This window comes from Equus caballus, chromosome 30 (assembly GCF_041296265.1).
Source record: "Equus caballus isolate H_3958 breed thoroughbred chromosome 30, TB-T2T, whole genome shotgun sequence".
In the NCBI taxonomy this organism is placed as follows: domain Eukaryota; kingdom Metazoa; phylum Chordata; class Mammalia; order Perissodactyla; family Equidae; genus Equus; species Equus caballus.
In genome coordinates, this window is record NC_091713.1 from 19,241,328 (window position 1) to 19,255,347 (window position 14,020).

Consider the following 14,020-nt stretch of genomic DNA (forward strand, 5'->3'; position numbering starts at 1 on the left):
GCCTGGTGGTGCAGTGGTTAAGTGCACACGTTCTGCTTCAGTGGCCCGGGGTTTGCCGGCCTGGATCCCGGCTGCGGACATGGCGCCACTTGGCAAGCCATGCTGTGGTAGGCGTCCCACATATAAAGCAGAGGAAGATGGGCACGGATGTTAGCTCAGGGCCAGTCTTCCTCAGCAAAAAGAGGAGGATTGGCAGCAGATGTTAGCTCAGGGCTGATCTTTCTCAAAAAAAAAAAAAGTATAGTCTTTTTTCAGAACTCTTGATCAATATTTTCTGATTGCCTTCCCGTTTGCATCCCATGAATATTGTATTGATAATACAGTGTGACATGATACAATTGATATGACATGATCGTCTTGCCATTTCCTCACCAGCACTGAGTATAATCTTTATCATCATCATCATGATCATCATCTCTGCCAGTTTGAATGTGGGCAAATGAAGTCTCATTATTCAGGGTTCATTTGTTTCGCTGCAAGTGCGGTCGAACTTACTTTCTACGTTCTTTGTGCTTTGAGCTTTCCGTGTATCCCTCACGCCGCTGTCCAACAGGTGGTACCCGGACAGGTGAGGCTGAGCGCTCCTCGCCCCGAGGCCAGGGCCGGGGTGGAGCGGTCGCAATCCCGGGCCCCACGGCCAGGGGGCGCTGCGACCCCGAGTCTCCCGCCCCGTCCGGGCTGGGGCGGGCGGCGGGGGTGAAGGCGCAGGCGGGGAGCAAAGGTTGGAGTCTTCGCGCACCGACCTTCGGCGGAGGGGCCGCAGCATCATGGCGGTGGGAGCCAGGCTCCGAAGCAAGGCGGCGAGCGGCCTCCCGCTCCGCGGGCCCCGGGGGCGAGGGCGGACGGAGGGGGACGAGGAGGTGGTCGCCATCCTGGAGCACCTGGAGTGCGGGGACGAGGCGGCGGAGAGCGAGGCGAGCGCGCGGCGCCCGGGGGCCCGGAGCGCGCGGCGGGTGCACCTGGCCGTGCTCCCCGAGCGCTACGAGCCGCTGGAGGAGCCGGCGCCCGGCGAGAAGCCCAAGAGGAGGTACCGGCAGAAGCTGAAGAAGTACGGCAAGGTAGGGCCCCGCGCCTCCCGCTGCCCCCGGGGGTCGGGGTGTGCGGGGCGCCCGGCCCGGGCTTCCCGACTGATCGGCCGGGGGGCGCTGGAGTCGGTGCCCTCCGTCTGACCGCGCTCAGCCTCTCCAGGCCTCCCCTGCGCCCTCCTCGGCCTCCCACTCCCACCCCCTCGCCAGCATCCCCTACTAGAGCCCCCAAAACTGTTCGTCTTTGACCTGGGAAGTGAGCAAAAAGTTGCAAGTAAAGGAGGGAAATTAAGTGAGAGATTTCTCTGGGCGCCGCTCCACCCGCTACCCCGCTTCTGGCGGCTTAATGACATTCCCAAGGAGCGCTTATCCTAGTTGGGTCTTCTCACTCCCTTGTATAGTTGGTAGACGGAAATCTGTCCCTGTTTTACAGATGGGAATACTGAGGCCTGGGCGTGGTTAGGTGACTTGTAGAAGGTGACCGACCCAGTTGGAGAGTGGGGAGCAGCCCAGTTTGTCGGCTTTCCAGCAACACCCTCTCCGGGATATCCCACTGGCTGAGAATTGTTTGGGTTAGTCCCTCAAATATTCCCGAGGTTATTTCCGGGGCCTGAGAGCTCAGCAAATACATAAATATGCTCTTGTTGAATCTACTCTTCTCTTCTCCTGGTCGGCTATCTTTGTACTCCCCTCCCTGCAACCATTAACATTTGCCTTTGCCGGGAGGAAACAGAGGGGGAGAGAGAGAGAGAATGTGAATATGAGTATGGGATAAAATGACAGTTTCATGCTCAGAGATCAAAGCCCAAAGGCAGTTCCCAGGTCTGCTCCCTGGGGCTGGGCAAGGCCAGCCAGAAAAAAATCACGTAACTCATAGTGTCCTGGCCAAAGGCCAAAGGCCAAAGGCCATATGGGATTTATTGTCCAGCTGTATCTTCCAGTGGCCTCTTGTCATACCTGAAACCATCCAGTCTCCATACCTGGAAGCTTAGGTTTATCATCGTCTTTAAAGGTGTGTCAGCAGCTTAGGCAGCAGTATACAAGCAGTGGTCAAATAGATGAATAAAAGCTGTAAAGTTGGGACTTTCAGACTTAGGGTCGTGCTCAGACCGTCCTCCTTCTTTGTGGTCCCAACTGAACGCAAAGAAGCCGCATTTGCCTCTCAGCCAGTGAACTGATAATGTGGAAATCTCAGCTCAGAGGCTGGCACTTGATGATGTTTTTTGGGTGCTCACTGGGTGCCCGGCATTGTGCTAAGCCCCAGAGATACAAAAACGGATATGATGCAGTCCTGCCCCAGAGAAGTCTGCAGCCTCCCAGGGAGACGCTGGCATTGCTGGGGCACCACCATGGAGCTGCAGGGTGCAGAGCCGGGCAGTTAATCCTGAGGGATAAGGCTGTAAAGTCAGGGAAGTTTCAGGCCAGTGGTGACATGAAAACTGGGCACAGAGGATGAGCGAACGTTTCACAGGTTAATGGTGGGGTACTACTTCACACCCACTAGGATAGCTGTATTCATACACAAAAAAAGAAAGAAAAGCAAAGAAAATGGCAAGTGTTGGCAAAGATGTGGAGCAATTGGGATTCTTGTGAACTGCTGGTAGAAATATGAAATGGTGCAGCTGCTGTGCAAGACAATTTGGCAGTTCCTCAAAAAAAGTAAACATAGAATTACCATATGTTCCAGCAATTCCGCTCCTAGATACTGTCCTCCGGCAAAAACAGAGACCAGTTTAAGAGGCAAAGCATTTATTGGGATCAAAAAACTGCAATTCGGGGAGCTCAGATTAGGGTAGAAACCCAAATAGTATTCCGATTACAGGAGAGGGGCTGAGGGTTTTTATGGGAAAAAGGGAGGAAGATGAGGTGAGTTGTATTAAGGAAGAGTTCATTGGTGCTGGATGAGGTGAGGCTAGGTTTGTGCTTCACAGATGGGCTTGAGATGCGGTCATCAGGCCAAAGGCTAGACTCGGACTTCATTGATGGGGCAGTGATTTGATCATCAGCAAAGTCCAGTTTCATCAGCTCTTACAAACAGGATCTTCTTGTCCTTACTGACTTCTTGGAATGTTGGCAGTCTGGTCCGGTTTGGAAGATAAAGAAAACAAAACATGCAAGGCAATTCCTCTGAAATGGCTGCTCCAGCTCTCTTTTAATATGACTCGTGTCATCTTTTGTGGACATACCCAAAAGAATTGAAAATAGATACTCAAACAAATATATATATGCACACACATATTCAAAGCAGTATTATTTGCAATAGCTAAGTGGTGGAAAAAACACGAATGTCCGTCAACTGATAAATAAACAAACAAAGTGTGGTGCATACATGCAGTGGAATATTTTTTGTTGATGGTGCCGTTAAGTCAATTCTGACTCCTACGGACCCCATATCCAGCAGAGCAGCACCCTGCCCCATCTTTTTGTGCCATCCTCTCACTTTCTGGTGCTGTATCAGACGTGCTTCACTGCTATTCATAGGGTTTTCATGACCGATTTTTTCGGAAGTGGGTGGCCAGGCCCTTCTTCCTAGGCTATCTAGTTGGGAAGCTTTGCTGAAACCTGTCCACCATGGGTGATCCTGCTGGTATTTGAAATCTCAGTGGCAGAACTTTCAGTGTCTCAGCAACACGCAGCTGCGACAGTATGACAACCGACAGATGGGTGGTGGTGTTCCTGACTGGGAAACAAACTCCAGCTGTGCTGAGAGCACCGGATCTTAACCACTAGACCACCAGGCTGGCTACAGTGGAATATTATTCAGCCATAAAAAGGAAGTAAGTACATGCTACAAGATGGATGAACCTCTGAAACACTATACTAGTGAAAGAAGCCCGACGCACTAGGGCATCTTTTGTACGTATGAGTCCATTTACAGAAAATATCCAGAATAGGTAAATCCAGGGAGACAGAATGCAGGTTGTTGGTTGCCAAGGACTGGGGGTAAGGAGGAGTGGAGAGCAACTGCTGAATGAGTATGGCTTTTCCTTTGGGGGTGATGAGAATGTTTTGGAAGCAGATTGAAGTGGTGGTTGCACAACGTTGTGAGTGTGCTCGACACCACTGAACCGGGCATTTGAAAATGGTTAATTGTTATGTTATGTGAATTTCACTTTTTAATTTTAAAAAAGAGAAAAAAATTCACTGGATAGAGAAGGTCTGGCATCCAGAGTGCAGCTTCAGCTTCCACCTTCTCGGAGGCAACCGAGGGGGTGACCGGTTAGGCACCCATGTGGAAGAGGAAAACAGCCGGGCCCTCTTTGCTGAAAATCCATTCGAACAGCCACGGCTCAGCTAGAAACGCGGAAAGGTGATTAATTCCTGCTTTAGTGGCCAGGTGAAATTTTACCATACTTGGGTCCAGTGGAATAAGGAGTGGTCCACAAAGGGCTCCACATTATTAACAATCGTTTTTCCTTCCAGGAGGGGTGATTAAAGTTCCTATTCTTCTGTTAACTGCTCAAATCCTTTGCCCACATCCCTTCCTGCTTCTATTTAAAGAAAGGTCCTTGGCCTTTGTGAAATGTGGAAGGGTAGGCTTCCCTTCCCCGTGGCCCATGGCCCCAAGCAGGGCTCGACCCCAGTGCTGAGCAGTCCGGCTCTCCTGGAGGTCTGGGCTCCCTAGGCTGTGTGCCTGGGACTCCGGTTCCCAGCCGATTTTTAAGGAATGATACTGGTGTTCATACGGTGTGTTAATTGTTTTTAAAGTGCCATTTTCCGGGTCCGGGGGAGGGGAGGGGACATGTGTTTGCTGTGCTCTTACAGGGTGCGGAGCGCTCTGCCCCACATTTCACAAGCGTCATCTCTGAATCCTGCCAACAACCTTGGAAAGCTGTGGATCCCCATTTCGCAGTGGAGGAAACTGGCGTGTGAGGAAGTTTAGCCACTGTTCAAGGCCGCTCGAGCTGGGGGCGGGGCCGCACCTGGCTCCGGCTTGTGCACAAGCAGTTGGGGTGAGGGGATGAAACCCAAAGCTTAGCTTAAAGTAACAGGTCCCCTTTCCCAGGCATCTCTGAGAGCCACAGGGGAGGTGTAGATAAGGAAAGTAATTAACTTGTGTTAAGTGGGCAGCTAGAAGAGGGTTGGGGAAGGAAACTATAGGGTATTGCAGTAACCTTGAGCTCAAGAGGGAGAAAAATGTCCCCACGTTCCAAGTAGGTGGTTAGGTCAAGGGCACTGGTGGTGTGTTATAATCCCTCGGGCTGTGCTTGCCTCTCTCTGCCTCAGTTTCCTCAGCTGTAACATGGGATTACTGGTAGGGTGTGGTAAGGAGTATGTGAGTTAATGGGTGTTGAGATCTTAGCACGTGGCCTGTGACAAAGCTTCTGTAACTGTTGGCTGTTATCTAAGAGCTGGAGGAGAGGCCCAATGGCTGTTTCTTCCTGATTAGCTTTTAATGAGCTCTAACTCAGAAAGAAATCAGCTTTTATAACCTCCCGCCCGCCTCGGCTTTGTGCCTGGGACCTGACCAAAGGTCACCGCTGAAGGCCTGATCTTTCTATCAGGAGAAAGTAACCTTTATTGAGAGCTGGTTTCCTTTGTGAAACTGGAGGGGGCAGGGGATCTCTGACATCAGAGGGTTTGTTGAATACCCAGGACCCCCTAGAATGCCTCTCTCCCTGTGCTAGTTTCCTATGATGGCTGTAACAGATGACCACAGACAGAGTGGTTCAAGGCAACACAAATTTATTCTCCTACAGCTCTGGAGGCCAGCAGTCCAAAATCAGTCTCACTGAGCTAAAGTCGGCAGGCTGGTTCCTTCTGGGGTTCCACGGAAGAATCCATCTCTCTGCTCTTTCCAGCTTCAAAGAGGTCCCCTTCCTCCACCTTCACAGCCAGTAGCATAGCATCTGCTTGTCGCTTTCTCTCTGCCCCTCTGCTTCTGTTACTACATCACCTTCTCTCTAATTCTTCCTGCATCCCTCTTAAAAGGACCTTTGTCCTTATTTGGAGCCTTATAAAGATATATGAATCCTTATAATTGGGCCCACCTGGATAATCCATGATACTCTCCCCATCTCAAGATCCTTAATTGAATCTCATTTGCAAAGTTCCTTTTACCATATAAGGTCACATATTCACAGATTCTGGAGGTTAAGACCTGGGCATCTTGGGGGGCCATTATTCAACCTACCATGCTTTCCCGTGTTCCCACATTGCCCTCCGCCCCTCTGCAAGATTATTTGGGTCGAAAGCTCTACTAAGATCAAGGAATTCAAACTCTGCTCCCTGGAAGGATGCTGAAATGATCATTGAAAGATATTTACATTTCCTTTCATCACCTTTCTCAAATCTGTGTTTTGACAGTATTCCAGCTAATGAGCTATTTTTGTAGCTTTTTTCTAAATTGCAAAGATGAAGTGACAAGCAGTTTTTTTAAAAACTGCAGCTGAGGAAAATGGATGCACAAACACCCCAAATGTCAAGTGTAATGCAGGTCATCCATGGTTCTGATGGCATTGCTTATAAAGGATGCTCTTGACTGTTGTACTTGCTCCCAGAGAACAGTTTTGTTGTTGTTGTTATTTCAAACAGATAAGAAAAATTCTCCCACTGAATCTTATTATGCATTTATAGAGATGAATCTCTTAGCAACATCACTCCGCCATACACACACGCACACGCATGCACCCTAATGTCTCATTGAGAAGTTGAAAGGGCAGAGTCCTGGGAATCAGTGTCTAGAGAAGCCATTGATGCTCCTGGCTCTCCCAGAGCTCCTCCTTTAGTCCGAGAGCCACCAAAGGAAGCCCCAGGCCCTTTCTGGGTACTAGGGCTACAGTGATAAGCACTAGAATGTTCCTGCCCTCATTCTGTTATCGTGAGGATGATGAAAGCTGAAGCCAGGACTAATAGGAAAGTATACTCTGAAGAAACTTTCCTGAACAGATAACAGAATATCTTTGATTTATGTATTAGCACCACCCACCTAAACTACTATGTAATATAAGGAGGCAAATGTTGTTTTACAGTAAGAATAGCTGACGTTTGGGGCCACGTGTACTACCTGGAGTTTACGCCAGGCTCTGTTCTAAGTGCCTTCCTTGTATGAACCCATTTAATCCTCTCAACAACTCAATGAGGTGGTTACTAAATATTCCCATTTTATAGGTGAGGAAACTGAGCCCAAGGAAAGTTAAATAAGTGATTGAGCTGGAATTTAAGCCCAGGAGGCAAGCAGTTGGCTACAAGGTTACACGGGGCCTTCATTAAAGAAGGGAAGTATAATGTGGGGCTTAAGGACGGGGTCCCTGAGATGAGATTTCTTTGGGATTGGACTTCAGCTCTGCCTTTTACCAGCTGTATGATCCTGGATAGATGTAGCTCCTTCATGCTTTCTTCTTGTTGAAGCCTGATAGCCAAAGGCCACGAGGAACATACTGGCAGCCAATCCAAGTTAGGTTTACAGTAATGCACCACATAATGATGTTTCAGTCAAGGACGGACTGCACATACAATGGTGGTCCCATAAGATTAGTACCATACAGCCTAGGTGTGTAGTAGGCTACACCATCTAGGTTTGTATAGGTACATTCTATGATGTTCGCACAATGACAAAATCGCCTAACACGTTTCTCAGAACGTCTCCCTGTCGTTAAGCAATGCATGACTGTATCTGCTTAGTGCAACAAGGGAGGGTGTATGCCAGAGAAATCACAAGGTCTCAAAAAGTGGAGACCTCAAGTAGAGAGTGGAATATTTGAGTCTGAGCCAAAGATATAAATTTAAAAGTTATCCACATCCGGGAGGTACTTAAAATCATTGGAAATGGATGAGACCATTTAAGGAGAGATTATACTCAAATAAAGAAATAAAAAATAGAGAAGAGGACCCAGGACTGAGTAGTGCAGAACTCCATCAGTTTACAGTTTGGTAGAAGGGATAATCCAATAAAGAAAGCTGAGGAGGGGCTGTCTGTGAGGTAGGGGATACCAAGAAAATATGGAGCCAAAGAGGCCAAATGATTGTTTCATGAAGTATGTCAAAAGCTGCTGAGAAGCCAGGGAAGGGAGGAGAGAAAAGCGTCCATTGGATCAGGCAACATGGCAGTTGCAGATGGCCAGGACCAAGCAGTCTTGGATGGGTGACGCTAGGAGCCAGAGTAAGAGGGAACAAGAATGGAGGAAGTGGAGGCAGTATGTGGGGATGGCTCTTCCCATTGGTTTAGCATATGGAGAGCAGAGACCCCGGGTGGGACGTAGAGAAGGATGTGGACTCAAGGTGATATCTGAGCATTTGTGTAAGCTAATGGGAGTGATCCAATGGGGAGGAGGAGAATGATGATGCAGGAGCAGGGGAAGCCAAGGTCAAACCGAGAGAGGGTACCAACAGCAAGTGTCAAGTGAATGGCCTTGGGGGAAGAGGGCAATTTTTTCTGCTGGAACAAAGTGGGAGAAGCCAGGGCAGGTATGGGTTTGTAGACAGTGCCGGGAAGATGAATGGGTTCCCCAGTGACTTCTGCTCTTTTCAGTGAAAGATGAAGTGGGATCATCTAGTGAAGGTATGGAGACTGTGTGTCTGTGTGTGTTGAGGGTGGGGAGGCTTGCGGAGAAAGGAAAAGTAGTATCTGGGAGAGAGGGGAACTCAGCCTACTAGACAGACAGAGTAGGTTTGAAAGGCAGTATTGGAAGTCAAAGCGAAGTTTGTGACTGTGATCAGGGATTTTAAGTGAAACTAGGAATTTCAAGTGTTTATTGGGTAGAAAAGTCAGAGGGCCGAGAGACAAGATTCAGGTCATTTACATGGATATCACTGTCATCAAGAATGATGACAGAAGTTGAGAGTGGGGAAGAGAAAGACTTGGGGGCAACAGCACAATCAGTGTTAGTCGTGGTGGTGATCTTAATTTTTCTGTTGCAATTCCATCTGAATCCCTTGGACACCCCTGTCTAGCAGCAGGCCTTACAGAAAAGGAGGAGAAGGAGTGGATACCAAGAAAACATGGCCCAGTCCTTACCCTCCAGGAGTTTATAAGTATAATGGAAACCCAAGACTTCTGTGGATCACAGCAATCAGAGAATGTTACCGAGCTCAAACACAGGTTCTTGTACCTGTAGCACCGTAGGGCCAATAACTGAAACATCAGGCTTGTGGCAAGGACAGAGGGTTTATTATTATTGAAAAGCAGCCAGATGAGGAGATGAGAGTTAGAACTCAGCTCCACCCCATCGAAGGGAAAAAGGTAGGGGTTTTTATCTGGGCTTTTAGGTAGGGGACGGGGAGCATACGGTCTTGCTCGTTGGTGCCTTCCTGCTAGCCTGCATTTGGCCTTGAGGAGTGAATTTCTTTTTCCTTGATGGTCTGGATTTTTCTGGTTAGTTGTTATCTTCAGCCTGCCTTTGGCCTTGTGAGGCTGAATCTTGACATCTGGACCTTGACTTCCTGGGAAAGACAGCTCGCTCATATCCTAAGAAGGGGCAGAAAGACCTGGGTAGTTTTGAACAAGAGTTGATTATGTTAAATGTGCACAGCTGTCATTAGCAAAGCTTATCTCCAAGTTTTTCCCCTAGGGGAAATTTTATAACTCGTTAGCTCTCGGTTTCAGGAATAGTAGCACACTTTAAAGAAAATGTGGGCGTTGGACAGGAATATGCCCTGGTGGGAGGGGGAGGACAGGATGGGCTCTCAGATAAGGAGAATGAAGCAGAACTTGACCCAGCCTTTGGATGATCCAGTAACTTCGTTGGAACAGAGAAGAGAGTGGGCTTTGGTTTAAAAACTAAAACAAAAGTTGTTTGGTTTTTAGAACTAGCAGCCTCACTGCTGTTTCCAGGAGGATGTCTGAATCATGTGGAAATACGCAGTGCTTGAAAGCACTTTGCAGGATGACAAAGTCTCTTCTGAGCCCCCACATGTTCTTATGTTGGGGGGGGGGACGGGATGCCAGAGATGTGGAAAGGTGGTAACTGGCTCATTGGTCCTGGGAAAAGGAGGCAAAGTGATTAAGTATGTCGCCATGGTGCCTGAGGGGTGACAATGTGGCCTAAACTAACCCCGTGCTTTTCTCTTCTCTTCCAAAAAATAGAATGTGGGGAAAGTCATCACCAAAGGCTGCCGCTACGTCGTCATCGGCCTGCAGGGATTCGCGGCGGCCTACTCCGCCCCATTCGGAGTAGCCACCAGCGTGGTGGCGTTGGTCCGCTAATGGGAGCTGCTGGGGCAGACGCCACAAGAGTGGATGGAAGCCACTGCCCCGAGAACAGTGCAAATCCAGGAGCATTTCAGATTTGAACCCTCAAAATACTCGGAAGAAAAAAATGTCTGTGTTGAATTGGATGAGTGTTATGAATGAGCCATCCCCGCCCATCTGGTCACGTCTCTTGGACACGGATGGCTCCAGTGGACAATCCCGCAGAGCTTAGAGCTGGTTTGCTGACACCGGAGCCTTCATGTGAAGGTGGCAGCGGGCTGGCGTGGAGGCAAACACTTGACAGATATGAGCACTCTGGGTGGGAGGCAGAGTGGTGATTATGAGGGATAAGAAAGGGTTTTGACCTGGAGTGAGATGGTTATATTGTATGTCATATTCTCTTGGAAAGGTCGCAGGCTGACAGCCCTTGGCTGCCTCGGTTCTGAGGGCAGGAAAGGAGCTGTTTGTGTCTGCAGTTCTGCCCCCTATCTCCTTCCTCCACCCCTTTGTCACCAGGAGTTTAATTACAGGCTTGAGAAGAAGGAAGGAAGAAAAATCTCTTTGAAGGCTATGATGCTTTGAAAACTGTGTTGACGGTGTGTCATGACTGTTCAAAGTAGATAAAAGCTTGTCACTTTTGCCCTTCTCTGCCACGAACGTGCAGTTGGCCAGGAGGGAGCGAGGGATGGCAGGTTCAGTTGCAGCTTGTATGCGGAGTGCTCCTGAGGGCTGTCGTGTCCAGGCCAGCCACACGTCTGTGGCTGCCTGAGGTCATGGACCTCCTGACTCAGCTGCCCAGTACCATTAGTTCATTCCTGACAGCTGCTTAACTCCTCTTCCACGCCAGGCTGATGAAAGGTGCTGTCTTGGGAGAGAGGGAGACGCTACACCTGGAAATGAAAGTGTATGGTTTAGAGCAGGAACCAGTAAGTAGGAGAAAGGTATGAAGGAAGTAGAAGGATGTTGGATGAGAGAAGTGGGAGTACAGGAGCCAGGTCCGGGGTATCAGAACTGGGAGATCTTAGGTGGGCCCGGCCTTCGGCTCCAGGTGGGGGCCAGGGGAGGCTGGGTGACCTGAGATGCCATGGCTGGTGCTGAAACCCCTCTGAGGCCCATGAGCTCACATTGGCTGCCTTTGTGGCATCCTTTCCTCTTCTGTGCTGCCCAGTTTGATGTCATCTCACCTGGATTCAAAGTTAGGGTGGTCATGGATCTTGGGCCTGACACTCCCCAAGGATGACCCGTGGACTGCTATAGGGAGGTGAAAGAAAGAGCAGGTCCCTCTTACCATGCCCCTCTGCTAACCCCCATGAGAGGCCACTGTTCTGACTTTGTTTCCAGAATATCCAGAAGTCCAAAATAGTTATTGCTGATCAGTCTGCAGGATCGGTGACAACACCTACCCAAAAAGTTTCCCAGGCCATGCCAAGGAGGTTTGACTTGAGGCCTCAAGCCCAACAAGGTGGCACTGAGAAGTGGAGAGGATGGGAAGACAGGCAGATGGACAGAAAAAGGAATAGGTGCAGGAGAAAGCTGTAGCCATGAACCCAGACTCAACTTCCCGTTCTGGAGGCTCATGCTGAAGATGAACTTGGACCCAATTTCTGCATCAGTAATGTTTGTGAAGAAAAGAGAAAACAAATGGTCTTGTTTTAGCTCAAATGATAAAAGTTGATAGTGGTACATTTTCACACATGTAAGATAATTGTAGCTTGCCTGGCCGCACTGGGAGTCAAGGAGAAGAAGAGATGTAAGTGGAAGAAGAAGCATTTAGTAGTTAGTGGGAAAGAGATCCGGTCTCTGTGGCCTGCTGGTCACAGGAAAGGACGACGGGAGGAAGGAGCCAGTGGAGGGTTTGGAGGACGCCAGCCCCAGTGGCCCAGTGATGCTGACCAGCCTCGGAGAAGCCCACCAGGTTGCCTTGGGGACATGGAAGCGTGACCTGGAAAGGGACAAGAGGTGCTGAGGCTTGTCTAAGGAAGGCCTTCTGCATCCCACCTCTAAATCAGAGACACAATAAGGCCAAGCACATTTGGCCCTGAAATTCTTGAAGTCTGGTTAAGAATTAACCCAGAAATTTCGAAAGTTGCAATCTCGCGGGATTGTCCTGGGAGCCAGATTCCCATGTACGGAAGATGGACTTCTCTGAACTGTCGCTCAGCCTGAGTAGTCATTTCCTCAGCGACAGGGCATCCATGTTGTAGATTACCTTTCTGCCTTTTCTTTCTTTTCGAGGTTCTTTTAAAACATATCGGGGTCCATACCCTACAAGAAATTGAGTTTTAGAGCTTTCCCTTTACATGCTGGACCAAAAGGCTTCTTTTGTATCCTCTCTTGCCCTATTACGTAAGTAAAACCCCCAATTTCTTTAATGTTTCTGCGTGTGATGAATTTTTCTACCCCTCATTGGGGCGAGGAACCTCCCTGGGGCACCCAGGAGGAGCCAAGGCTGCTCCCCAGGGAAGGAGAGGGGCTCTGACACCTGGGAGCTCTGCTTGGGTGTTAAAGGGGGGCCATTCTCTAGAAGCCCAGCAGACCAGGCCTCAGTGTTGTCAGGACACTCGGCTCAGGAGTTGGTTAAAAATGAAAACTTCTGGAACCTCCAATTTGGCTTTAGAGTCTAGCGTGGGGCCAGGAAGCTGCATTTTCCACAAGCAGCCCAGAAGATTCTGAAGCACCTGTTCCTCTGCCTGAGAAGGGAAATGCTGGCCTCCAGAGGCGGGCTCCAGGATGGGAGGCTGAGGTTGGCACGAGCACGGGCGAGGGGCCTGCCAGGTGCCAGCCCTATGCTGGGCACGGGTAACATGCCCACGTACTGAGTCCTCACGGAAGCAGTGGGAAAGGTCTTGGTGGTGGGGAAGGTAGAGAGGAAAGGAGTGGTTCTGGGCAGCCGTCCAGGCAGGGTTGGGGGCCATGTGTGTCAGCTTGCTAAAGCCGAGGACCTTGATGTCTTCAGCTGTCTTGCAATCATCCCGGTTGTCCCCCTGCCCAGCAACTGTGCTTTGTCAGCGAAGCCCTGACTGGCACCCGTGACCAGGAAGCACCCAGAAGCAGGACTGAAGCTCAGACCTTCTGCAGATCTCAGATCTCCTCCTGCACCCCGAATAGCCCTGGGCATGGTAGTGCCCGCAGCAGAAATGGTTGTGGGGTTGGGAAACAAACCACATTGCAGTTTTAGATTTAGGCAGCTGCTGTTGTGGGGTTTGCACCCGTGATATCTTTTTCCAGCTCCTGACTCTGCGGGAGTACAGGTAAACTGAATTTAACTTTCGGATGTCATCATCCTCAAAATATTTTGAAATTTTTTTAGCTCTTCCCATAAATTTATAGTAGAAATTACACATAAAATAAAGAAAAAAATAAGGCCCTCAGCGTCCTTGTAAAGCCTGCATTTGAGACACTCTGTGGTTTGCCCAAATGGTTCTTGAGTAAAAAATCTCAAACGCTCTTGACCATTCACAGGGAAATGTGGCAAAAATTAATAATATATAGATTTGTGTGTGTGGTTTTTTTTAGAGGTAAGATGGTTTTTTGAGCCAAACCACTCCACTGAGCAATGTAGCCGTGGGGGAAAGGAGATCTCTTCAGATTTTCTAGAAGGCTTGGTGCCAGAGCCTGGTGGGTGCACAAGCCACAGAGGGGCAGAGGCTGGCAGGGGAAGAGAAGGTGAGAACAAAGTCTCGCTTGCTGGTGCCCGAGGTCAAACCTCCAACCCCAGGGTGCTCAGTGCGTTCCATCCTGCAGCTCCATCCAGGGACATAAATCAGGATCCGAATTCAACACCTCCAGGTCTGGTTTTGCTTTTTTTTTTTTTTTTTTTGGTGAGGAAGATTGTCCCTGAGCTAACATCTGTGCCAATCTTCCT

The 14,020-nt window shown here is 49.3% G+C and overlaps 1 protein-coding gene across 1 annotated transcript; it reads left to right on the forward strand.

Annotated features, from left to right (window-relative positions):
* Positions 1 to 669: 669 nt before the first annotated feature.
* Positions 670 to 12,527, forward strand: C30H1orf115 (chromosome 30 C1orf115 homolog). The gene is made up of 2 exons (XM_001488950.5): positions 670 to 1,058; positions 10,051 to 12,527. The coding sequence occupies exons 1-2, from the start codon at positions 768 to 770 to the stop codon at positions 10,168 to 10,170; spliced, it is 411 nt and encodes a 136-aa protein (XP_001489000.1). The 5' UTR covers positions 670 to 767; the 3' UTR covers positions 10,171 to 12,527.
* Positions 12,528 to 14,020: the final 1,493 nt, after the last annotated feature.